Source organism: Arachis hypogaea, chromosome 5, assembly GCF_003086295.3.
Source record: "Arachis hypogaea cultivar Tifrunner chromosome 5, arahy.Tifrunner.gnm2.J5K5, whole genome shotgun sequence".
In the NCBI taxonomy this organism is placed as follows: domain Eukaryota; kingdom Viridiplantae; phylum Streptophyta; class Magnoliopsida; order Fabales; family Fabaceae; genus Arachis; species Arachis hypogaea.
The window spans coordinates 31,440,599-31,465,333 of record NC_092040.1 but is presented as its reverse complement, the minus strand read 5'-3'; the positions used below and the strand labels follow the sequence as shown (position 1 = coordinate 31,465,333).

The following is a 24,735-nucleotide window of genomic DNA, read 5'->3' as shown; positions in this document are numbered from 1 at the left end:
AGTTATTATTAATAGTAAGTTAGTATTTATTATTAGTGAAATAGGAATTGTTACCCGGTAAATTATTTATGAATAAGTAAATAAATAATTATGTAAGAAACAATTCAATAAAAATTTAGGAAATAGTTGACTAAAATATTTAATATGAATAATAATATCATAATTTTTAAAAATAAAAAATTATTCGAAATAATTTTTAGTATTATTAATAAAATGTAGAATTTAAATTATTATTATTCTGGAGTTTAGTAAATTGGATTTAGTAAAATTAATTGTTTTTTGATATTTTCAATAATTAATGATAGTTGTTAGGTATTTAATTAATATGTTTTGTGTATTTAAATGTAAAATTTTTTTAATAATGATAATTAATTAATTGGTAGGTTAGTTGTATTTGTACATACATGCTAGTTACTAAATTAGCTAATTAATAGTAAGTTTAGCATTAGTTTAATAAATTAATTACTATTATTAAAAAATTATTAACTTTTAGTAGTAAATTAGTAATTATTAATGATTTAATTAATAATTTGCTATGTTTTTGTAGAGTTCACAGAATTTGACATGTAACCACCTACTGCCTCCAGATCGGTACAACCATAATATGGAGGAGCATTTACGATTTTCTGATTTTTATTATGTTTTTTAGATTGGAATAATTCAATGTCAGAAAGGACTGGTAAATGCTCTAGTCGAGAGCGGGCATCCAGACACACACATATTTCACTTTTCGATTTGTGAGTGTGCTGTGACAATGAAAGATGTGGCTATTATTCATGGTCTTTGGACAAACGGTCTTTTAGTGATAGGAGTGACTATGAGTAGTTTTGAAGTCTTAGAGGCTGAGTGTTTGCACTAATTCGGGGTTGCACCGAGAAAGTCAGACTGTAGAGAAAGTGATGGGTAGAAAAATAAATGGTTTTCAATTACAGCAATGAATAATGACAAGAGGTGTTATATATTTGAACTAAAGGGTCTTAGCTAGGAGAAGATTAATTGGAGTTTCTATCCTTGTTGATTTTTCCAAGTATAATAGTAAAAGGTTATTGCTTCCACTTAGTTATCCTCTAACTAATAAAGGAAAGTCAAATAGATAATACTAACTCTAATTCACAAGTCCTAATCACTTCTCACGGAAGGATTAGAGTTAGTGAAAATTGAGTTAGCCAGCAATTTTTTATTACAGATTAATACTTAAGTATTCCAGCTCAAGAGTTTCTAATTAATCAACTCCAAAACTAAGTTAAAAACTCTACTCCATTAACATGAATGCCATTTTCACAAACATGTCAAGGGAGTAGATAGGAGACATGGTAATTAAAATTAAATTAATAAAAGCAAATTTGGAACTGATAATCAATTAAAAGAAATCAAAAAAGTAATGGAATTAAATATAAAAATAGTTTTTTGCATTAATAAATTTAAAATTAAAAAAATTCAAACATGAATTCAAGCAACTAAATGGAGAACAAAAGAGTAGAGTGATAGAAAGGCAAATTATAACGATAATAACTCTACTTGAAGGTAGTAGCAGCTCTCTTTAAATCCAATCCCAAAAGCAAAACTAAGAAATACTAAGAACCCTAGGTGAAGTAGTGTTTTCTCTCTCTAGAATTCAAAAACTAAAAAAAACTAACGTAAAAGTAAAAGTGAAGTGTGTGTTCAGTCTCAGCTACACCCCTACCTCTAGTCTGCATTTTTGGACTTGAAATTAGGCCAAAAAGAGTTCAGAAATCACCCCAAGCGAATTCTGATACCTGCAGCACGTGACACTCTGTCACGTGTACGCGTCGCCCACGCGTACGCTTGCCAATGCGTACGTGTCAATCGACAAAATTCTAGTCACGCGTACGCGTCATCCATGCGTGCGCGTCGCTCGTCTCCTGCACCAGTCACGCGTACGCGTCGTCCACGCGTGCGCGTTGCTGCCAGCTTCTCAAAACTTCAATTTCTTATTTTCCTTTCACTTTTGCCTACTTCTTATCCATCCTCTAAGCCATTCCTGTCATGTAAAACCTGAAATCACTTATCACACACATCACGGCATCGAATGGTAATAAAGAAAGATTAAAAATTAGCAATTTAAGGCCAAAGAAGCATGTTTTTAATCATAACACAAAATTAGGAAGGAAAATATAAAACATGCGATTTCTATGAATAAGTGTGAGAATAATGGATAAAATACACTAAATTAAGCATAAAATAAACCCTAAAATGGGGTTTATCAGGAAGCTTCATAAAATTGAAGTGGCTTTGGGATTTAAAAGAACATTTACAGTTGATTGACGAAAATAGTATTCCGAGGTACGTGAAGTGCCACATTATATTGTTATTTGAAACAATCTTATTTGGAGACAAGTCTGGGGTATCTGTGCACTGAAAGTTTCTGCCTTTGCTTCGTGGTTTTGGCAGTGTCAGACAGTATAGTTTGGGATTGGCATGCCTAGCACACCTGTACAGAGCGTTATGCAGGGCATCTTGTTTTGACTGCAAGAAAATCGGTGGTCCACTAACACTTATGCTAGCTTGGGCTTGGATCCGTCTATCATATCTTGCACCGGTTCCTAGGGAACCCCGTAATGTGTCGCTTGCTAACGGATAACATTATCGACTTACATTGTATCTTCATATTTAGAATCCAATTGTGTTAATGAAATAAATCATATTAGGTGGGGTAATTGGGAGTGTGGAGACCGACGCTATAGATATCTTAGTCTTTCTCACTTTAAGAAGTCATTGGATGATCTTCAAGAAGGCCAGTTATGTTTTCATTAAAGAAGTATTTATTTCGGATTTAGTCTTATTATTATTTGGCTTGTAATCATCTGTTTCTTTTATTGTGTGCAGTTTGTGTGGGTTGCCTACGGTGTTGATCGCATTGAGCCAGATATAATTCCTGCAGACATCTACATGCACTCAGTTGTGTGGAGCACTACGGTACCATTAGTATCATTTGAATGCATTGAGTGGCATGCAACTGATAGGTTTAAGTGACAGTTTGATTTCATTCAGGGAGTTTCTCATTAGGAATGGAGTCTAGACAAGACACACGAAGAAGTCCTGACCGGTCCTAAGAATCTTGACTGGGACACAGCCATGACTCATTCATTTTGAGTGATGCAGTGGACAAACAGGTATAATCACGTTCTTACTGAGCTTTCCATACCTCCACAACATCTCTTAGAGATTTACATGTAATGGTACTGTACAAAATATGGAAACCACTTGAATTTGTCGGATCTTATGGTGTAAGAGAATGATGAGGGTAGTCCAGTTAGGGACGATGACAATCAAGAGCAGGAACCACAGTCACCGCCACCTTCACCTCCACCTCCACAAGAACAACCATAGTCCTCGGTCCCATATGTACCTCAAATACAGTTTACCCCGTCATACCTATTACATCAGCAGTATTGGAGTACTCCACAGTTTGACACAGGAGATGGAGCTTCATTTAGCCAGTTACTTAGGTTCATGGTTGCAGATCCATGTCAATCACAATCTAGCCATCAGCCTGATATGATGACGGGTAGGTATTCCTTGGATGCGAGGCATCCATGTCGAACTTCCTTGGACCCTGTTAATAATGAACTTCGACATACTCAACGTTACCTATATTCACGACAAGCTTTTGCAGGTACGGTGTCTTGAAATTTCTCAAAAATTTGACTCTATATGCCTGATGTAAAACATGTAAAAAGATTTAGGAGGCGACCAAGCTCCATTACTATGGGCAACAGCTGTATTGATGGATTCGTGTCAATTAAATATCAGTCCTACACCATCCCGAGTCACCACATATTGTCGCAGGTTACTAAGAAAAAAGTGCAACGCATTAGAAGTCTCTCCCTCCACAATAGCAAATGTAATTGGGACGATATTGTTGTTACCATCTTGTGAAACTGCAACCAACAAACAACCCTTATACTTTTCGTACAAGTGAGTCCCATCCACCTGGACAACCGGTTTACAACGTCTGAATGCTCTAATGCAGGGGTAATAACTCTAGAAGACTCGATGTAATACTCAGATATCAATTACCAAGTCATTGCCTTGATATGCAGGCATAGTTTCACAATGGACGACTACTGATGGCTCCTTATGACACATGGCCTCAAACCATATGGGCAAAGTTTTGTACGATGCTTCCCAACCTATAAATATTTTTTTCACTGACTTTTACTTAGCCAACCATGCTTTTCGATCGTTGATGGTGTAATTGAACTTCGACTGCACTTTCTCAATAACTGATTTCACCTTTATCGAAGGGTCAACCTTAACCAACGGCTTTATTGCTTCTGCAATTGTGTTTAAATCCAGCTTCGAATGATCTTGAGAAATAGTGGCTCTGGTACAAGTGTGACTACCATTATAACTCCTTATAACCTAACAGCACTTTCTACTGATCATGCTAACCCTGATCAGCCAATCACAACCTGACCCATACTGTGTACACTTGGTATAAAATGTCAACGGCTCCAACTCATACACCTGATAGTCTACACCATTTCGAATGGTATTTTTCTAGAACTAAATTCCATTCCCACGAAAAATTCACCATCTGCCACAATAAAAATTTTTACCACGACGACAGCTAAACCATAAATATTTAATAAGTGAAATTAAAAGTAAAATCTATCTATAATTTATAAATGAATCATATCAAGAAATTAATACAAATTAATAACTAAATAAAAACATAAATAAATACTAATTAATATTTAACTAAATCAATAACTAACTAAAAAGATTATTATCTTAAATTTAACTAAATAAATACAAACAAATGCTAATTAAGTATATTTTCACATGTCGCGTAACTTTTTGGTCCATCGATCAATATAAATTATTACAAAATTCTAATCCTTCATATAAATATAGGTAATCACGTACTTGCATTCATATGTTTCGGAAACTCCGGAGCATGCATGGCTTCTAATGAGCGGATAATTTGTACGCTTTTTGGCATTATTTTTAGTATGTTTTTGGTATGATCTAGTTAGTTTTTAGTATATTTTTATTAGTTTTTAGTTAAAATTCACTTTTCTGGACTTTACTATGAGTTTGTGTGTTTTTCTGTGATTTCAGGTATTTTCTGGCTGAAATTGAGGGACCTGAGCAAAAATCTGATTCAGAGACCAAAAAGGACTGCAGATGCTGTTGGATTCTGATCTCCCTGCACTCGAAGTGGATTTTCTGGAGCTACAGAAGCCCAATTGGCGAGCTCTCAACGGCGTTGGAAAGTAGACATCCTGGGCTTTCCAGAAATATATGATAGTTCATACTTTGTCCAAGATTTGATGGCCCAAACCGGCGTTCAAAGTCACCCTCAGAAATTCTAGCGTTAAACGCCGGAACTGGCACAAGAATGGAAGTTAAACGCCCAAACTGGCACCAAAGCTGGCGTTTAACTCCAAGAGGAGTCTCTACACGAAAATGCTTCATTGCTCAGCCCAAGCACACACCAAGTGGGCCCGGAAGTGGATTTTTATGTCTTTTACTCATCTCTGTAAACCCTAGGCTACTAGTTCTTTATAAGTAGGACCTTTTACTATTGTATTTTCATCTTTGGATTTCTTTTGATCCTTTGATCATCTTTGGACATCTAGTTCTTAGATCATATCTTGGTAGCTATCTTCATTTTTATGCTATCTTAGATCATTGGGAGGCTGGCCATTCGGCCATGCCTAGACACTGTACTTATGTATTTTCAACGGTGGAGTTTCTACACACCATAGATTAAGGTGTGGAGCTCTGCTGTACCTCGAGTATTAATGCAATTACTATTGTTCTTCTATTCAATTCCGCTTGTTCTTGTTCTAAGATATCACTTGTTCTTCAACTTGATGAATGTGATGATCCGTGACACTCATCATCATTCTCACCTATGAAACGTGTGACTGACAACCACCTCCGTTCTACCTTAGATTGGGTGAATATCTCTTGGATTCCTGATACACGATGCATGGTTGATCGCCTAACAACCGAGTGCTCGCCTGACAAACGAGCCAGCCATTCCGTGAGATCAGAGTCTTCGTGGTATAGGCTAGAACTGATGGCGGCATTCAAGAGAATCCGGAAGGTCTAACCTTGTCTGTGGTATTCTGAGTAGGATTCAATGATTGAATGACTGTGACGTGCTTCAAACTCCTGAAGGTGGGGCGTTAGTGACAGACGCAAAAGAATCACTGGATTCTATTCCGGCCTGATCGAGAACCGACAGATGGATAGCCGTGCCGTGACAGGGTGCGTTGAACATTTCCACTGAGAGGATGGGAGGTAGCCATTGACAACGGTGAAACCCTTGCTTAAGCTTGCCATGGAAAGGAGTAAGAAGGATTGGATGAAGACAGTAGGAAAGCAGAGAGACGGAAGAGAAGGCATCTTCATACGCTTATCTGAAGTTCCTACCAATGAATTACATAAGTATCTCTATCTTTATCTTTATGTTTTATTCGTATATCACCATACCCATTTGAGTTTGCCTGACTGAGATTTACAAGGTGACCATAGCTTGCTTCATACCAACAATCTCTGTGGGATCGACCCTTACTCGCGTAAGGTTTATTACTTGGACGACCCAGTACACTTGCTGGTTAGTTGTGCGAAGTTGTGTTTATGCCATGGTATTGAACACCAAGTTTTTGGTTTCATCACCGGGGATTATTTGAGTTGTGAAAAGTATTGATCACAATTTCATGCACCAAGTTTTTGGCGCCGTTGCCGGGGATTGTTGAGTTTGGACAACTGACGGTTCATCTTGTTGCTTAGATTAGGTTTTTTTTCGGAATTCTTGAAGATGAATTCTAGAGTTTCATGATGATTTGTTGAAGTCTGGCTGGCTGAGAGGCCATGTCTAATTTCATTGGACCGAGGTTTCAACTTATCATCACAAAAGCTTGTTGATTTCTATCAATCTTGCTTTTGGATCAGTGATCTGCTAAGGCTTGGCTGGCCATTGGCCATGTCTAGTGTTTTGGACCGAAGCTTTCTTTGAAAGCTTGGCTGGCTGTGAAGCCATGTCTAATTCCTGGACCGGAGTCTTAGACTAAACATTGCATGATTCCTGGAATTCTCATTAAGAATTTTGATACCTTTTTCCACTTAATTTTCGAAAAGCACAAAAAAATTTACAAAATCATAAAAACCAAAAATATTTTATGTTTCTTGTTGAGTCTAGAGTCTCATGTTAAGTTTGGTGTCAATTGCATGCATTCATTCATGTGTCTTAAGGATCTTCAAGTAATTCTTGATGATTTCTTACCCTGATCTTTGAATTCTCTTGACTTGGGTGTTTATGTGTCTCATATGCATTCTCATTAGTGTCAGTAGTATACAAACTGCTAAGTTTGGTGTCTTGCATGCATTGTTATTTGATTTTAGTTGCATTTTGATTACTCCTTAGCATTAAAAATCCAAAAATATTTTTAATTTGTGTCTTTTCAAGTCAATAATACAGAGAATTGAAGATTCAGAACATACAGCAGAGGAATTGCACAGAAAAAGCTAGGCGTTCAAAACGCCCAGTGAAGAAGGACAGACTGGCGTTTAAACGCCAGCCAGGGTACCTGGTTGGGTGTTTAACGCCCAAAAGGGTATAGTTTTGGGCGTTAAACGCCAGAATGTGCACCATTCTGGGCGTTTAACGCCAGGATGGCACAAGAGGGAAGATTCTGTTTTTAATGCAATTTTTTTTTCAAGTTTTCAAAGTTTTTCAAAATCAAATCTTTTTCAAATCATATCTTTTCAATCATATGCTTTCAAAATCAATTTCTTTCTATTTTCAAAGATACTTGCTATCAATTAATGATTTGATTCAACATACCAAGTATGTTGCCTTTTCTGTTGAGAAAGGTTTAATGTTTGGATCATATCTTTTCTTGATAGCCAAGTCATTAATTTTTAAAATCAAATCTTTTTTTAAAATGTCTTTCAAATCATATCTTCTCAATCACATTTTTTTTAAACTAATCATATCTTCTTAACCACATCTTTTTCAAAATAACTTTCAATCAAATCTTTTTGATTTCTAATTTCAAAATCTTTTTCAAAAATCACTTAATTTCTTTTCCACTTTCATTTTCGAAAATCAATTAGTGTTTTTCAAAAATGTTTTCAAAATCTTTTCCTTAATTTTCGAAAATTACTTCCCCTCTTCTCACATCCTTCTATTTATGGACTAACACTATTCCTTAAAGCAAAATTCGAACTCCATCTTCTGTGATAAGTTCGAATTTTCTACTTCTGCCTTCCATTTTTCTTTTCTTCTGACACCTCAAGGAATCTCTATACTGTGACATAGAGGATTCCATATTTCCTTGTTCTCTTCTCTTTCTTATGAGCAGGAGCAGAGACAAAAGCATTCTTGTTGAGGCTGATCCTGAACCTGAAAGGACCTTGAAGCGAAAGCTAAGAGAAGCTAAGGCACAATTCTCTGTAGAGGACCTAACCGAATTCTTCAAAGAAGAAGAACTCATGGCAGCCGAAAACAACAACAATGCCAACAATGCAAGGAAGGTGCTGGGTGACTTTACTGCACCTACTCCCGACTTCTATGGGAGAAGCATCTCTATCCCTGCCATTGGAGCAAACAACTTTGAGCTTAAGCCTCAATTAGTTTCTCTAATGCAACAAAATTGCAAGTTCCATGGACTTCCATTGGAAGATCCTCATCAGTTTTTAGCTGAATTCTTGCAAATCTGTGACACTGTCAAGACTAATGGGGTTGACCCTGAGGTCTACAGACTTATGCTATTCCCTTTTGCTGTAAGAGACAGAGCTAGAACATGGTTGGACTCTCAACCTAAAGAAAGCCTGGACTCTTGGGAAAAGCTAGTCAATGCCTTCTTGGCAAAGTTCTTTCCACCTCATAAATTGAGTAAGCTTAGAGTGGAAGTCCAAACCTTCAGACAGAAGGAAGGAGAATCCCTCTATGAAGCTTGGGAAAGATACAAACAATTAATCAGAAAGTGTCCATCTGATATGCTTTCTGAATGGAGCATCATAGGTATTTTCTATGATGGTCTCTCTGAACTATCCAAGATGTCTTTGGATAGCTCTGCTGGAGGATCTCTTCATCTAAAGAAGATGCCTACTGAAGCTCAAGAGCTAATTGAAATGGTTGCAAATAACCAATTCATGTACACTTCTGAAAGGAATCCTGTGAACAATGGGACTAGTCAGAAGAAAGGAGTTCTTGAGATTGACACTCTGAATGCCATATTGGCTCAAAATAAAATATTGACTCAACAAGTCAATATGATTTCTCAAAGTCTGTCTGGAATGCAAAATGCACCAGGTAGTACTAAGGAAGCTTCATCTGAAGAAGAAGCTTATGATCCTGAGAACCCTTCAATGGAAGAGGTGAATTACATGGGAGAACCCTATGGAAACACCTATAATCCTTCATGGAGAAATCATCCAAATCTCTCATGGAAGGATCAACAGAGACCTCAACAAGGTTTCAACAATAATAATGGTGGAAGAAACATGTTTAGCAATAGCAAGCCTTTTCCATCATCTTCTCAGCAACAGACAGAGAGTTCTAAGCAGAATACCTCTGACTTAGCAACCATGGTCTCTGATCTGATCAAAACCACTCAAAGTTTCATGACTGAAACAAGGTCCTCCATTAGAAACTTGGAGGCACAAGTGGGTCAGCTGAGCAAGAAAATTACTGAACTCCCTCCTAGTACTCTTCCAAGCAATACAGAAAAAAATCCAAAAGGAGAGTGCAAAGCCATCAACATGGCCGAATTTTGGGAGGAAGAAGAGGCAGTGAACGCCACTGAGGAAGACCTCAATGGACGTCCACTGGCCTCCAATGAGTTCCTCAATGCGGAACCGTGGGAATCTGAGGCTCAAAGTGAGACCATAGAGATTCCATTGAACTTACTTCTGCCATTCATGAGCTTTGATGAGTATTCTTCCTCTGAAGAGGATGAGTATGTCACTGAAGAGCAAGTTGCCAAATACCTTGGAGCAATCATGAAGCTAAATGACAAGTTATTTGGAAATGAGACTTGGGAGGATGAACCCCCTTTGCTCACCAAAGAACTGGATGACTTGTCTAGGCAGAAACTGCCTCAAAAGAGACAGGATCCTGGGAAGTTTTCAATACCTTGTACCATAGGCACCATGACCTTCAAGAGGACCTTGTGTGACTTAGGGTCAAGTGTAAACCTCATGCCTCTCTCTGTAATGGAGAAGCTAGGGATCTTTGAGGTGCAAGCTGCAAAAATCTCACTAGAGATGGTAGACAACTCAAGAAAACAAGCCTATGGACTTGTAGAGGATGTTCTGGTAAAAGTTGAAGACCATTACATCCCTACTGATTTCATAGTCCTAGAAACTGGGAAATGCATGGATGAATCCATCATCCTTGGCAGACCCTTCCTAGCCACAGCAAAGGCTGTGATTGATGTTGATAGAAGAGAATTAATCATTCAAGTGAATCAAGAATCCTTTGTGTTTAAGGCTCAAGGATATCCCTCTGTCACCATGGAGAGGAAGCATGAAGAGCTTCTCTCAAAACAGAGCCAAACAGAGCCCCCACAGTCAAACTCTAAGTTTGGTGTTGGGAGGCCACAACCAACTTCTAAGTTTGGTGTTGAACCCCCACATTCAAACTCTAAGTTTGGTGTTGGGAGGTTCCAACATAGCTCTGAGCATTTCTGAGGCTCCATGAGAGTCCTCTGTCAAGCTAATGACATTAAAGAAGCGCTTGTTGGGAGGCAACCCAATGTTTTATAATTAACTATTTTCTTTTGTTATTTTATGTTTTTTGTAGGTTGATGATCACGAGAAGTCACAAAATCAATGAAAAGAGCAAAAACAGAATGAAAAACAGGAAGAAAAACAGCACACCCTGGAGGACGCACCTACTGGCGTTTAAACGCCAGTAAGGTTAGCAGATGGGCGTTTAACGCCCAGTCTGGCACCATTCTGGGCGTTTAACGCCAGAAAGGGGCACCAGACTGGCGTTAAACGCCAGAAAAGGGCAAGAAGCTGGCGTTAAACGCCAGAAATGGGCACCAGCCCGGCATTTAACGCCAGAAATGGCTAAAAACGCAATTTTGCTTGCCATTTGGTGCAGGGATGACTTTTTCTTGACACCTCAGGATCTGTGGACCCCACAGGATCCCCACCTACCCTACCACACTCTCTCTTCTTCACCCATTCACCAATCACCTCACCACCTCTTCCCCAAAAACCCTTCACCTATTAAATCCCATCTTTCTCTTCACCACTCACATCCATCCTTCATAAAACCCCACCTACCTCACCATTCAAATTCAAACCACTTTCCCACCCAAACCCACCCTTACTTGGCCGAACATCACCCTTCCCCTCTCCTATATAAACCCATCTTCACTCCTTCATTTTCACACAACCTAAACACCACTTCTTCCCCTTTTTGGCCGAACCACAAAGCCATTCCCTTTCCCTTCATTTCTTCTTCTTCTACTCTCTTCTTTCTTCTTTTGCTCGAGGACGAGCAACAATTTTAAGTTTGGTGTGGTAAAAGCATTGCTTTTTGTTTTTCCATAACCATTTATGGCATTCAAGGCCAGAGAAACCTCTAGAAAGAGGAAAGGAAAGGCAAAAGCTTCCACCTCCGAGTCATGGGAGATGGAAAGATTCATCTCAAGGGTGCATCAAGACCACTTCTATGAAGTTGTGGCCTTGAAGAAGGTGATCCCCGAGGTCACTTTTTCACTCAAAAAGAGTGAATATCCGGAGATCCGACATGAGATCCGAAGAAGAGGTTGGGAAGTTCTTACCAACCCCATTCAACAAGTCAGAATCTTAATGGTTCAAGAGTTTTATGCCAATGCATGGATCACCAAGAACCATGATCAAAGTGTGAACCCGGACCCAAAGAATTGGCTTACTATGGTTCGGGGGAAATACTTGGATTTTAGTCCGAAAAGTGTAAGGTTGGCATTCAATTTGCCCATGATGCAAGGAGATGAACACCCTTACACTAGAAGGGTCAACTTTGATCAAAGGTTGGACCAAGTCCTCACAGTCATATGTGAAGAGGGCGCCCAATGGAAGAGAGATTCAAGAGGGAAGCCGGTTCAATTGAGAAGGCATGACCTCAAACCCGTGGCTAGAGGATGGTTAGAGTTTATTCAACGCTCAATCATTTCCACTAGCAACCGGTCCGAAGTTACTATAGACCGGGCTATCATGATTCATAGCATCATGATTGGAGAAGAAATAGAAGTTCATGAGGTTATAGCTCAAGAACTCTATAAGGTGGCGGACAAGCCCTCTACCTTGGCAAGGTTAGCCTTCCCTCATCTCATTTGTCACCTCTGTTATTCAGTTGGAGTTGACATAGAGGGAGACATCCCTATTGATGAGGACAAGCCCATCACCAAGAAGAGGATGGAGCACACAAGAGACCCCACTCATCATGAGATCCCTGAGATGCCTCAAGGGATGCACTTTCCTCCACAAAACTATTGGGAGCAACTAAACACCTCCCTAGGAGAATTGAGTTCCAACATGGGACAACTAAGGGTGGAGCATCAAGAACACTCCATCATCCTCCATGAAATTAGAGAAGACCAAAGAATCATGAGAGAGGAGCAACAAAGACAAGGAAGAGACATTGAGGAGCTCAAACACTCCATAGGATCTTCAAGAAGAAGAACAAGCCGCCATCACTAAGGTGGACCCGTTCTTTAATTTCCTTGTTCTTTATTTTTCTGTTTTTCGAATTTTAGTGCTTATGTTTGTCTATGTTTGTGTCTTGTGATCATTAGTGTCTTAGTGTCTATGCCTTAAAGTTATGAATGTCCTATGAATCCATCACCTTTCTCAAATAAAAATAAAAAAAATTGTTCTTAATTGAAAAAGAGAAGAATTGCATGAATTTTGAATTTTATAACAGTTTAATTATTTTGATGTGGTGGCAATATTTTTGTCTTCTGAATGTATGCTTAAACAGTGCATATGTCTTTTGAATTTGTGGTTCATGAATGTTGGCTCTTAAAAGAATGATGAAAAAGGAGACATGTTACTGAGGATCTGAACAATCATAAAAATGATTCTTGAAGCAAGAAAAAGCAATGAGAAAAAAAAAAGAAAATTTCGAAAAAAATAGAGAAAAGAAAGAAATAAAGTTGTGATCCAAGGCAAAAAGAGTGTGCTTAAGAACCCTGGACACCTCTAGTTGGGGACTCTAGCAAAGCTGAGTCACAATCTGAAAAGGTTCACCCAATTATGTGTCTGTGGCATGTATGTATCCGGTGGTAATACTGGAAGACAGAGTGCTTTGGGCCACAGCCAAGACTCAATAAGTAGCTATGTTCAAGAATCATCATACTTAACTAGGAGAATCAATAACACTATCTGGATTCTGAGTTCCTAAAGAAGCCAATCATTCTGAATTTCAAAGGATAGAGTGAGATGCCAAAACTATTCAGAGGCAAAAAGCTAAAAGCCCCGCTCATCTAATTAATACTGATCTTCATAGATGTTTTTGGAATTCATTGCATATTCTCTTCTTTTTATCTTATTTGATTTTCAGTTGCTTGAGGACAAGCAACAATTTAAGTTTGGTGTTGTGATGAGCGGATAATTTGTACGCTTTTTGGCATTGTTTTTAGTATGTTTTTGGTATGATCTAGTTAGTTTTTAGTATATTTTTATTAGTTTTTAGTTAAAATTCACTTTTCTGGACTTTACTATGAGTTTGTGTGTTTTTCTGTGATTTCAGGTATTTTCTGGCTGAAATTGAGGGACCTGAGCAAAAATCTGATTCAGAGACCAAAAAGGACTGCAGATGCTGTTGGATTCTGACCTCCCTGCACTCGAAGTAGATTTTCTGGAGCTACAGAAGCCCAATTGGCGCGCTCTCAACGGCGTTGGAAAGTAGACATCCTGGGCTTTCCAGCAATATATGATAGTCCATACTTTGCCCAAGATTTGATGGCCCAAACCGGCGTTCAAAGTCACCCTCACGAATTCCAGCGTTAAACGCCGGAACTGGCACAAGAATAGGAGTTAAACGCCCAAACTGGCACCAAAGCTGGCGTTTAACTCCAAGAGGAGTCTTTACACGAAAATGCTTCATTGCTCAACCCAAGCACACACCAAGTGGGCCCGAAAGTGGATTTTTATGTCTTTTACTCATCTCTGTAAACCCTAGGCTACTAGTTCTTTATAAGTAGGACCTTTTACTATTGTATTTTCATCTTTGGATTTCTTTTGATCCTTTGATCATCTTTGGACATCTAGTTCTTAGATCATATATTGGTAGCTATCTTCATTTTTATGCTATCTTAGATCATTGGGAGGCTGGCCATTCGGCCATGTCTAGACCCTGTACTTATGTATTTTCAACGGTGGAGTTTCTACACACCATAGATTAAGGTGTGGAGCTCTGCTGTACCTCGAGTATTAATGCAATTACTATTGTTCTTCTATTCAATTCCGCTTGTTCTTGTTCTAAGATATCACTTGTTCTTCAACTTGATGAATGTGATGATCCGTGACACTCATCATCATTCTCACCTATGAAACGTGTGACTGACAACCACCTCCGTTCTACCTTAGATTGGGTGAATATCTCTTAGATTTCTGATACACGATGCATGGTTGATCGCCAGACAACCGAGTGCTCGCCTGACAAACGAGCCAGCCATTCCGTGAGATCAGAGTCTTCGTGGTATAGGCTAGAACTGATGGCGGCATTCAAGAGAATCCGGAAGGTCTAACCTTGTCTGTGGTATTCTGAGTAGGATTTAATGATTGAATGACTGTGACGTGCTTCAAACTCCTGAAGGCGGGGCGTTAGTGACAGACGCAAAAGAATCACTGGATTCTATTCCGGCCTGATCGAGAACCGACAGATGGATAGCCGTGCCGTGACAGGGTGCGTTGAACATTTCCACTGAGAGGATGGGAGGTAGCCATTGATAACGGTGAAACCCTTGCTTAAGCTTGCCATGGAAAGGAGTAAGAAGGATTGGATGAAGACAGTGGGAAAGTAGAGAGACGGAAGGGAAGGCATCTTCATACGCTTATCTGAAGTTCCTACCAATGAATTACATAAGTATCTCTATCTTTATCTTTATGTTTTATTCGTATATCACCATACCCATTTGAGTTTGCCTGACTGAGATTTACAAGGTGACCATAGCTTGCTTCATACCAACAATCTCTGTGGGATCGACCCTTACTCGCGTAAGGTTTATTACTTGGACGACCCAGTACACTTGCTGGTTAGTTGTGCGAAGTTGTGTTTATGCCATGGTATTGAACACCAAGTTTTTGGTTTCATCACCGGGGATTATTTGAGTTGTGAAAAGTATTGATCACAATTTCGTGCACCAGCTTCCAAATCTAAAACTTGTATGAAAGATGGCTCCTCAAACGAATGTTCGTTTGCTAGTGCATCATTTGCCACGTCTGTCACATTTGCCTCCATAGTGTCGTCACCTTGATCTTTCTCTCTGTCTAGACCAAAAACTTCATAATTGCTTTCAAACTCTTTTTCACTGTCACTATTGTAATCTTCCCGTTCAATATTTCGATTAGTTTTAGATTGTTCGAACTCAATATACAACTCAATGAACGACATCTAAGTGAAACCTTCAATGTACATTGAAAATATCTCTTACATGCTCGCTTCATCGGTTATATATTTGGATTGAAATTGAACGAATCCACCAAATACCGGTATAGGATACCTGTATAAAATACATGATATTTTCCTGAACTTTCAGAATCTATCTTCTCACAAATCACACCTTTTAGTTCTTCAAATAAGATTGTTAATGGAATAACAATATCTAACGAATTTTCACAAATAAATTTCACTCTTTCATATGTTTATAACAAAATTTTACCAACATAATATACTTTTAATAGGACTCTATATTCCATTTTTCTCACTCACATGAATATGAACTCCACTCTCAATGTTTTTAAACTCATACGAGATGATAGAGATAGATTTGGGTGCAGGAACTGAGGGAAGAAAATGAAGAAGGAAAGGAGATCTGCAAACTCGTATACGACTTACACACACTAATATATATATATATATATATATATATATATATATATATATATATAACAAATCGGACCAACCGATTTGTATTGATGCATTAAAATAACATATATAATAATCAAATCGGATGGTCTGATTTGATCTTCTCGAAAAAAAAATTAAAATTATATTGAAATCGGACGGTCCGATTAGATACACCAAAATTCAAAATTTCCTTCCCACATAAAGGCGGTCCGATTTGTGTACCTAATTTTTTTAATAAAGAAATCGGACGGTCCAATTTCTTCACCTCATGATTCAAAAAAAGCTGCTCCACATTTATGTCTAGCAGACTAACACCTTCAGTATTCATAACTAACACCTTCAGTATTCATAACGAGGCACAATACACATAGAGCTTTCATATAAAAAAAAGAGCCACATATGGGCTTTTTTATATAAATAAATATTCAAAAAATATTAATTTCGAAAATACGCACGGCATCAATTTATTCCACAAATACGCAGGGCCAATTCTTGGGAGACGCCTGTGAAATGGTATTGCACTACAAATCATGGATGGTGGCAGGTATCAGCATTTTGCCGCTGGCATCGAGGAAATGGCGCATTCCAAGCATGGCGAGCACGAATTGGAGAACTTCAAGGGCAGCGCCAGCGAAATGGCCCATTGTGCATGTGGGAGTAAAATAATTAGAGGAATTAAGTTTAGATTTTGCTAATGCAATTGATAAATAAATTGGTAAAATACTATCTTAATTTTTATATTCGAATTAAATTTTAATTTTGTGTTTAATATTTAATTTTTTTAAATATTTTATTTTTTATTTTTTATTTTTAATCAATATTATTTTTTTTAAAATATCATTTGTTTAAATTAGGATTTTTTTTTTATTCTTTCTAATAATTTTACTATCAAATCACTACAATTACTATCATATCCATCACCATTGAAAAATAATAATGAAAGAAAGAGGTATATTTAGAAGAAAATAAAATAATTTTTTTATCAAAAACCTAATAGAACAAAGGATTATTATATTGTGTCTATAAATTTTGTACCTAAATTGCTTAAATAAGTATTAAAAAGTGAAACTTATGTTTCTATGAAGTTAAAACATATGTAATTTATAAACATTATAGAATAACGCCTAAAACAAAATATTACATTTTTTTTTTGGTGTCTAAACAAAATATTACATTTGACACAACTGTGATATTTTAAATTTTAATTTAATTGTGAAAGACTAAAATAATATTTTCTAAACATGGGATTGTGTAGCCATAACTTGCTAACATCACTAGTCATGATAAAACTCTCCTAAAACTTATTAGTTCAAGTGGCAAAAAACTCACATTAGAGAATACCATATTAGTTAGTCTCTACTTTCTACTGTTAGATATATTTTGCAAATATCAAATTTCTAAGAGGTGAGATAAACAAACAAAAGAAAATCAAATGATTCAAATCCAAAAATAATCCATAAATGTTCACCTATCTAGTTGGCATTATTCCCCGGGAACCCTTACTAGTTACAGGGTACTGTAAACACACAAGATTAACGCACCAACATAAATATGACCGTTGGTCCCCAACGTTCCGAAATAACTACGAATTTCGAAAAAGAAATATATCCTCACCCCTCAGTCCCTAGTTACCGTTGCAAAACGGCCACCTCCTCCTTCCCCCTGTTCCTGAAAGCAGAATTTCAAGAACAAGAACACCATTTCAAGAACCACCCTCACTCGCACCCAAGACTCCATGCAAATTTCATTCAACCTAACCCAAAACAGAAGAAAAAGAAGCATCAGCAGCATAACTTACTAATAATGGCAACGCTGGCACCTGGAATCCTCCAGAAGCTTCTAGAAGGCCTGAAAACAGGCGAAAAGCCGACGAGCGAGCACCGTAGCTCCCTCCTACAAATAACCGACATAGTCCCTGCGGAGCTCGACGAGAAGAGCCTCTTCCCCAAACACGGCTTCTACATCAAGCTGTCCGATTCCTCGCACTCCATCTACGCCGCACTCCCTTCTGACCAACACGACTTCGTTTTGAGCAACAAGATGCAGCTCGGCCAGTTCATCTACGTTGACAGGCTGGAACCCGGTTCGCCCGTTCCCATCGTTCTGGGCGCCAAACCGCTTCCTGGAAGACACCCTCTTGTAGGCACTCCTGAGCCTTTGATGGGTTTAAGAGAGAGGGGTTCGCACAGAAAGGAAAATTCCGCTTCTGTCCCTAGACGAGGCTCTTGGGAAACTTTGTCCTCTCCCGTGGTTGTTAAGCCTGTGAACTTGGATTTTGACCAGTGTACCCCTGTTAAGGGATCTGTGGTCAGGAGTGTCAGTTCTTTTATCTCGCCGTTGGTTAGAGTCAGGGCTGGTGGTGGTGGTGGCGCTACGCCGGCTTCCGGTGTGAGGAGTTCGGTTGGTGGAGGGGTTCTTACGGCTAGAATGATGGATTCTAAGGGAGAAAGAGAAAAAGAGAGTCCTGGTTCCTTAATTAGGAAAAGCTGTGTGGTGGGAACTTCTGCTACCAAGGTTTTGAGAAGCAGAAGTGTCTGTGAACGAGAGCCTAGGGTTCCTATTATTCCCTTCAAGCTAGCTGTAGGTACATTCTTCCTCTTTGGTTATTAATATTTAATAATCACATTGCTTAATAGCTAATGGTTCATAAGTAGAATTTCTGGTGTAGTTTAAATGAACATTATTATAGCGTAGAATTTGAATTTATTGTACAATTTTCTGAGGTTGCTATGGGGTGAATTTCACTGGTATATTGCAGGAAAAGAAAAGCACTACTCCACCACCGAGGTTGAGGAATGCAAGGGCGGTATGTACCCCAAGTGTTGCCGGAGATTCACAGAGCCAGGACTCATCAAATTCGTCAAACATGGCTTCTCAGCCGTTGTCTAAGTCTACAACTAATAATTCAGCTTTTGATAACTCCATTGGCCTTAGCCTTCCCATGAATTTACCAGGAAAGCTGAGCTCACTAGGGAAGGTAGAAAATTCGAAAAAAGCTTGCTGATTTTGCATTCCTCAATGGTTGACTTCCAAATTTACAATTGTGGCATCTATGTTCTTTCCTTTAACAGGAAGCTGTGCAGCAAAGAGAAGTGGCGCAAAAGATTGCCCTTCAAGCATTAAGAGATGCTTCAGCTACTGAAACTGTAGTCCGGTCTCTCAAGTATTAACTCTTTCCCAATTTGATTTTGTATAAGCTTTTGCTCTTTCTCTACTAAATTTGTAATAGCTGATAAAAATTCATTTCTTCCTTTAGGATGTTCTCGAATTTATGCAAATCAGCTCGACCTGATTCTCCTGCGGCCTGTTTCGAGCGGTTTATTGAATTCCACAACGAAATTACGCAAGGAATTAATGACATGGTGTCCATTCAAGCAGCTACTTCAGCTTCAGAATTGGCTCAGAAACCAAAGGGAGAAGAGGAGCCACAGGTTTTACATGAAGTCACACACAACTCCATGGACCAATCATCCAACAAACGAAAGTGTGGTGTGTACAAATCAATGGCTGCAATTCCTGAAAGGCAAGAAAACAAGACAAGCACTGGGAGGGTTCTCAGATCAAATATCAACCAGAAGGAGATGTTGGAGAAGAAAGGTTCAAAACTCGGAGCACTGGAACCAGTTGGTGAGAATGACGAGAACAAGAAACCAGCAACAGCACCATGTAGCAGTTTGAACAATACAATAAAGCTTGCTAAACAGATTGAGACAGAAGCTGGGAACTGGTTTATGGAGTTCATTGAGAAAGCATTGGAAACAGGGTTGAAGAAAGCAAAGGGAGAATCAGCAGGTGATGTTAGAAAAGTTCCTCAGTCTCTTGTACTCAAAGTTATGAACTGGGTTGAGGTTCAACAGTTTGATAACAACAAGCGACCTAGTCATCCCAAAGCTGCACAGATAGCTCGAAAGTTGAGGATAAAGATAAAAAATCCTTGATAATAGTTGTTGTTGTTGTTGTTGTTGTTGTTGTTGTTCAATTTGATGAACACCGCTTCAACGTTTGTGTGTACTACTGGTTTGGAATAGCAGTTGTGAGATGTCTTGTTTCGATTTGAGCAATTTTTTAAGATCTTATTGTAATAATAGCCATTATATTTGTTTGTAACAATAGTCATGATTCATTAATCACTATATTATACAAGTTTATCTGGTTCCACTTCGAAATTTTAGCCACATCTTTTACTAGCTATGCCTAAATAAAAGTTCAGTTCATACACAAATATCAGTTACCATATTAGAGTAGTAAGGTCATTTAAAGGCTGTGTTAAAACCGTCTTCTGAGCTAATGTGATCAAGGGCTAACAAAGCTATGGACATCATTAAAAAACACACAAAGTATATACACCTCTAACCTCTCAAATTGTCTTATTATAATCTCCTTTTTATACGATTTGAGATTATATGCCATCATACCATCCCTGTGTCTAGGCTTACTGCTTGATGTTGTTGGTCATGGATTCCTTCCTCAGGTCCTCAATGGCTCCACTTGCTCATCAGAGATTAATGAATTCAGATTATATCTTATAACTTGGTACAGTAATAAATATTTTAACTTGTGGTTACTGGCTACTGATTGTTTTGCAATATATAATGTTTACAATATGGCAACTAATCACATGTTCTAGTACTTATAAAGTATACAGATGGCAGACAAAAAGAGTGAAAGCTCAGAAACACTAGACTACCTCTAGATTCAGTATTTAATTTTGGTCAATTTGCTGAACTGATTGCAATCCAAATTTTACAATGCCTTTGGAAAATCTATGGTCTTTATATTTGGGCAAATTGTAGTTGCATCTCAACAAGAAAATAACGAGTTTCCTTGGAAGAAAAGCCTTGTATACTCTCATCATCGTTATCATTAACATGTTCATTGCTTAATGCTTATAGTATATTCAAATTGTCTTTCTTCTACATATTGCTGTTTTTCTCTTAATGCATTGCATAGGTCTAACCAGCTTTTTATTGTGTTAGGACTATGTGAGTAAGGAAAAGCTTATCAAGACAAAATAGTGAGTCACAAATCTGAAATTAGTCTGAAATGGTACGTTGTACGTGATACAAACTTTTTTCTTTCATACTTACAAATGAATAGCCAGCTTCATTAAAAAACAGAAGCTGACAAATTTATTAGCTCTTTAAAATGTGAGCTAATATATTCATGAGTGGAAAGACCAAGAAATGTTACAAGTTTACAACACATTTACTTTACAACAGTATCTACAATTGATACTTAAAGAAATTAAAGAATACCCAGGTGAGTAAAAAATACTGGGTTTTACCACACGTGAACAAATTGTTCTTGTGGAATAACTGAAGGCTTGAAGCCAGAGGACCTCCTTTCAGAAAAATCATGGAGGACCTTGATGAGGGCACTGGCCTTCTTGCTTGCTCTAGATGTGCCTTCACTGAGTTGGGAATATAAGGACCCCATAAGCGAAGTGCTCTTTACCAAATCAGCAACCACATCCACTCCTCCATGCATTGATAGAGAAAGCAGCAGAGTCACACAGTGCTCCTTCCCCATCCTTGAAGTGGAAGAACTAAGAATCTGAACAGCTATATGCAGAACTCCCCATTGAAGAATCGCCATTGCTCCATCATTCTTCTCTGCGAGAGTTGCCAGAATCGCTAGTGAATCTGTGAGAAGATCTTCTTTCTCACATGTTCTTAATATGTCAATAAGCAAAGGGATTCCCCCTGCAGCAAGTAGCCTCTTATGGTTCTCATGTTGGTTCATGAGGATGCCATACATTGCAACCAAGCCATTCTTTTTGGTGCGATCCGAACCATCTTTGATCAGCCTCACCAATGAAGGAATTGCGTCTGGTTCCTCTCCTATCAGTTTCCTATACTCAGCATCTGATGCAAGGTAGAACAACACCGCGGCAGCGTGCTGGCGAGCTTCAATCTTTAGCCCGTTCTTCAGGACCCGAACAATGAGTGCTAACCCCAAACTCTCAGCCATTAGAGCTCTACTCTTGTGGTACTTTGAGAGGTTCAGAAGTGCTGCAATGGCATTCTCTTGCGCTGACGAATCCCTAAGTGACAACATCTTCAACAAATGAGAAACCGAACCGGCTTCCACCAAACAAGACCTATTAAAAATGCTTGTTTTGGAAAGAAGCCTCATCTCAAACGCGGCTCGGTTCTTTTCTTCAATGGCTGTTCCATTCTCAAGCCTGGCACTGAGAGAACTAGCAAGCATCTTCATGGCACCCTCTGCAGCAAAACTCCCTGGATGCAATGTCCTAGTGATGTCGCCACTCTTCCTTTTACCCAAATCGGTAATAAAAGGAATGCCATTAACATAGCAATGCTGCTGAATCAGCCTCTTAAGCACCAAATTTGGGACCAATTCCGTGCTTATAAGCTTCTTACCTGTCTTGGGACATATTGCATTCCCACTCCTGAACCATTTGAGAATTGAGGAACGATCATAAGTGTGACCTGTTTCTATAGTCACTGGATCACTCATCAGCTCTAGAGAGATTGGACATCTAAAATCATCAGGGTTGAGCCCACTCAGAATTTTCTCATCTTCAACACTGATTTTTCTTCCGGCTTCAGGTTTTGGGTTGCTGTTACCACCTTCACCATCAACAACTTCCATCACCAAGCACCTACAATAGCACATGAACCCCATCAAGCTACATAAAAATCCAACCTTTGACTTCTCCTCACTGTTACTCTGAAACCCAATTTCAGCAGCAAGAAACTTCACCTCTTTGTTACACTCACTCCACTTCCTAACCCCAATATAATCAAGAACCAACCTTAGATCACCCTCATTCGGTTCAACCCGGTTCTCAAACCTGGTCAAAACCGACCTAACACAAGTCAAAGCCTTTTTATCGTCAACCTCAACTTCAAACACTGCATTCCTCGCTTGCCTCATCAACAACACAACCTGGTCTCTAACTTCCTCGGACACATGGACAGAATTAAAAGGGAAAACATCCAAAGCCGTGGCAATTGATCTTGACAAAACCACAAACTGTGTGGCGACTCGATCCGACTCCATCAACATCGTCAACCTTGCACCTTCACGTGTAGCATCTTCCAATAGGAAAAGAAGCTTCTGGAAGGTCAAGTGGAGCTCGGAAAACGAAAGCGTAGCCGAATCCGGAAGTCCCGATTGGTTTTCCCGGATCTCGTCGATGAAAGGTTGGAGAAGATGAACCAAACGAATGGCGTTCCTCGCGTTTCGCTTGTTGCAAGGGAAGGTTCTCCATTGGAAACTCGAGATGGAGCGAGAGAGGGCTATGAGGGAAGCGATTACGGTAGAGAGAGAAACATTCACGCATGGATGAACCGCCGGAAAAGTAAGAATCCGGCGACCCGACCCATTTGTTTTACCGATCATGGAAAGAAAACAAAGGAAGACAGAAAATCTGGGGAAAAAAGCAAAAGTGAAAAAAGGTTTGTTTTGGATTTTGTGTTTGGATTTTTGGATCACTGTTTTGTTTCTTTTGGGGCGTGTGTTAAGATTCACGTACGTTTGGGTGTATTTATAGAAGGTTAAGGGAAGGAGGACACGTGTTGAAAGATCATAGGGTGATGCGGTGTAATGGGATCTTGAGATGGAGACACGTGGGGATTCATGGATCTATAATGGCGGCTTTCGTAGATTTCTTCGTTTTGGGATGAAGACGTTGGAAAGAGCAACACGTGGCGCGGGATATATGGAGGGGAGGCGTGATTTTGAAGGTGCTTGGAGAGTGAGTGCCGACAGCTACAGAGGTTGACAACGTGGTTTTATGAATTTCAACACGGCTTTCAATTATTTCATGTATTATTATTATTATTCAACTATAGTTATTTCATTATTATATGTTATTTAATTAAAGGATTATTTTAATAAAGTCTTTGATTAAATTTAAAAATTTATTATTACAATAAAATTTTATTTAAACTAAGTCCAAACAACTTTATAGGTATGGAATATGTTATTTTCGTGAACTATTAAATTTATTGAATAAGAATTAAAGAATATTATTGATAAATTTTAATAAATATAATATATATTAGTACATAAATAAATAAATACAGATATAAAAAATTATGAGAGCTTTTTCACTAGAGTGAATTAAGTATAGAGAAAATTTTTTATTATATTAAAATAAATTCATATTAAGGTGTTACTTTTAATTACAAAATATAAGATATAAAATAATTAAATTTTATTATATTATTGACATATAATTAGATTATTTCATATATATCAAAACTAAAAACAAGTTAAATAACTATCTTTTTACCAATATTATTACGTGATCTAAATTTATATAAATATTATTAAAAATATTTTTATTAAAATATTATTACATATGTAATCACATAGAAAGAATTAACTTCTTAGAAAAATTAAAATTTATTTTCTTTTCTAATTTTTTTATTTGTTTTATTTATAATTGAAAAATAGAAATAGAAAATATACAATATTATTGTTTCTTTTAATATATGTTACATATATTGTAGAAGAGTAAACTATTGTTTTTGTTCCCTAACGTTTGGGGTAAATTCTATTTGTGTTCCTAACGTTTAAATCGTCCTATTTGTGTCCCTAACGTTTGTAAAAGTGATTCAATGTTATCCTGTCGTTAATTACACATCATGAACGCTTTAGTTTGAGTTTTAAAAATCTCTTCTTAAAGTTAGAATACAAATGTCTGTGAT

General features: G+C 38.0%; 2 protein-coding genes and 1 non-coding gene across 3 annotated transcripts; 1 reads left to right on the top strand and 2 right to left on the bottom strand.

Annotated features, from left to right (window-relative positions):
- Nucleotides 1-8,880: 8,880 nt before the first annotated feature.
- Nucleotides 8,881-8,988, bottom strand: LOC112804236 (small nucleolar RNA R71). The gene has a single exon (XR_003202852.1). It is a non-coding gene; the product is annotated as a small nucleolar RNA R71 (small nucleolar RNA).
- Nucleotides 8,989-17,610: 8,622 nt separating this feature from the next.
- LOC112801111 (uncharacterized) lies at nucleotides 17,611-20,220 on the top strand. The gene is made up of 4 exons (XM_025843664.3): nucleotides 17,611-18,634; nucleotides 18,813-19,031; nucleotides 19,126-19,217; nucleotides 19,311-20,220. The coding sequence occupies exons 1-4, from the start codon at nucleotides 17,858-17,860 to the stop codon at nucleotides 19,990-19,992; spliced, it is 1,770 nt and encodes a 589-aa protein (XP_025699449.2). The 5' UTR covers nucleotides 17,611-17,857; the 3' UTR covers nucleotides 19,993-20,220.
- Nucleotides 20,221-21,069: 849 nt separating this feature from the next.
- On the bottom strand, nucleotides 21,070-23,548 carry LOC112801110 (U-box domain-containing protein 19). Its single transcript, XM_025843663.3, has one exon. It carries the CDS (start codon nucleotides 23,420-23,422, stop codon nucleotides 21,335-21,337), a length of 2,088 nt encoding a protein of 695 aa, XP_025699448.1. The 5' UTR covers nucleotides 23,423-23,548; the 3' UTR covers nucleotides 21,070-21,334.
- Between the last annotated feature and the right edge of the window lie 1,187 nt (nucleotides 23,549-24,735).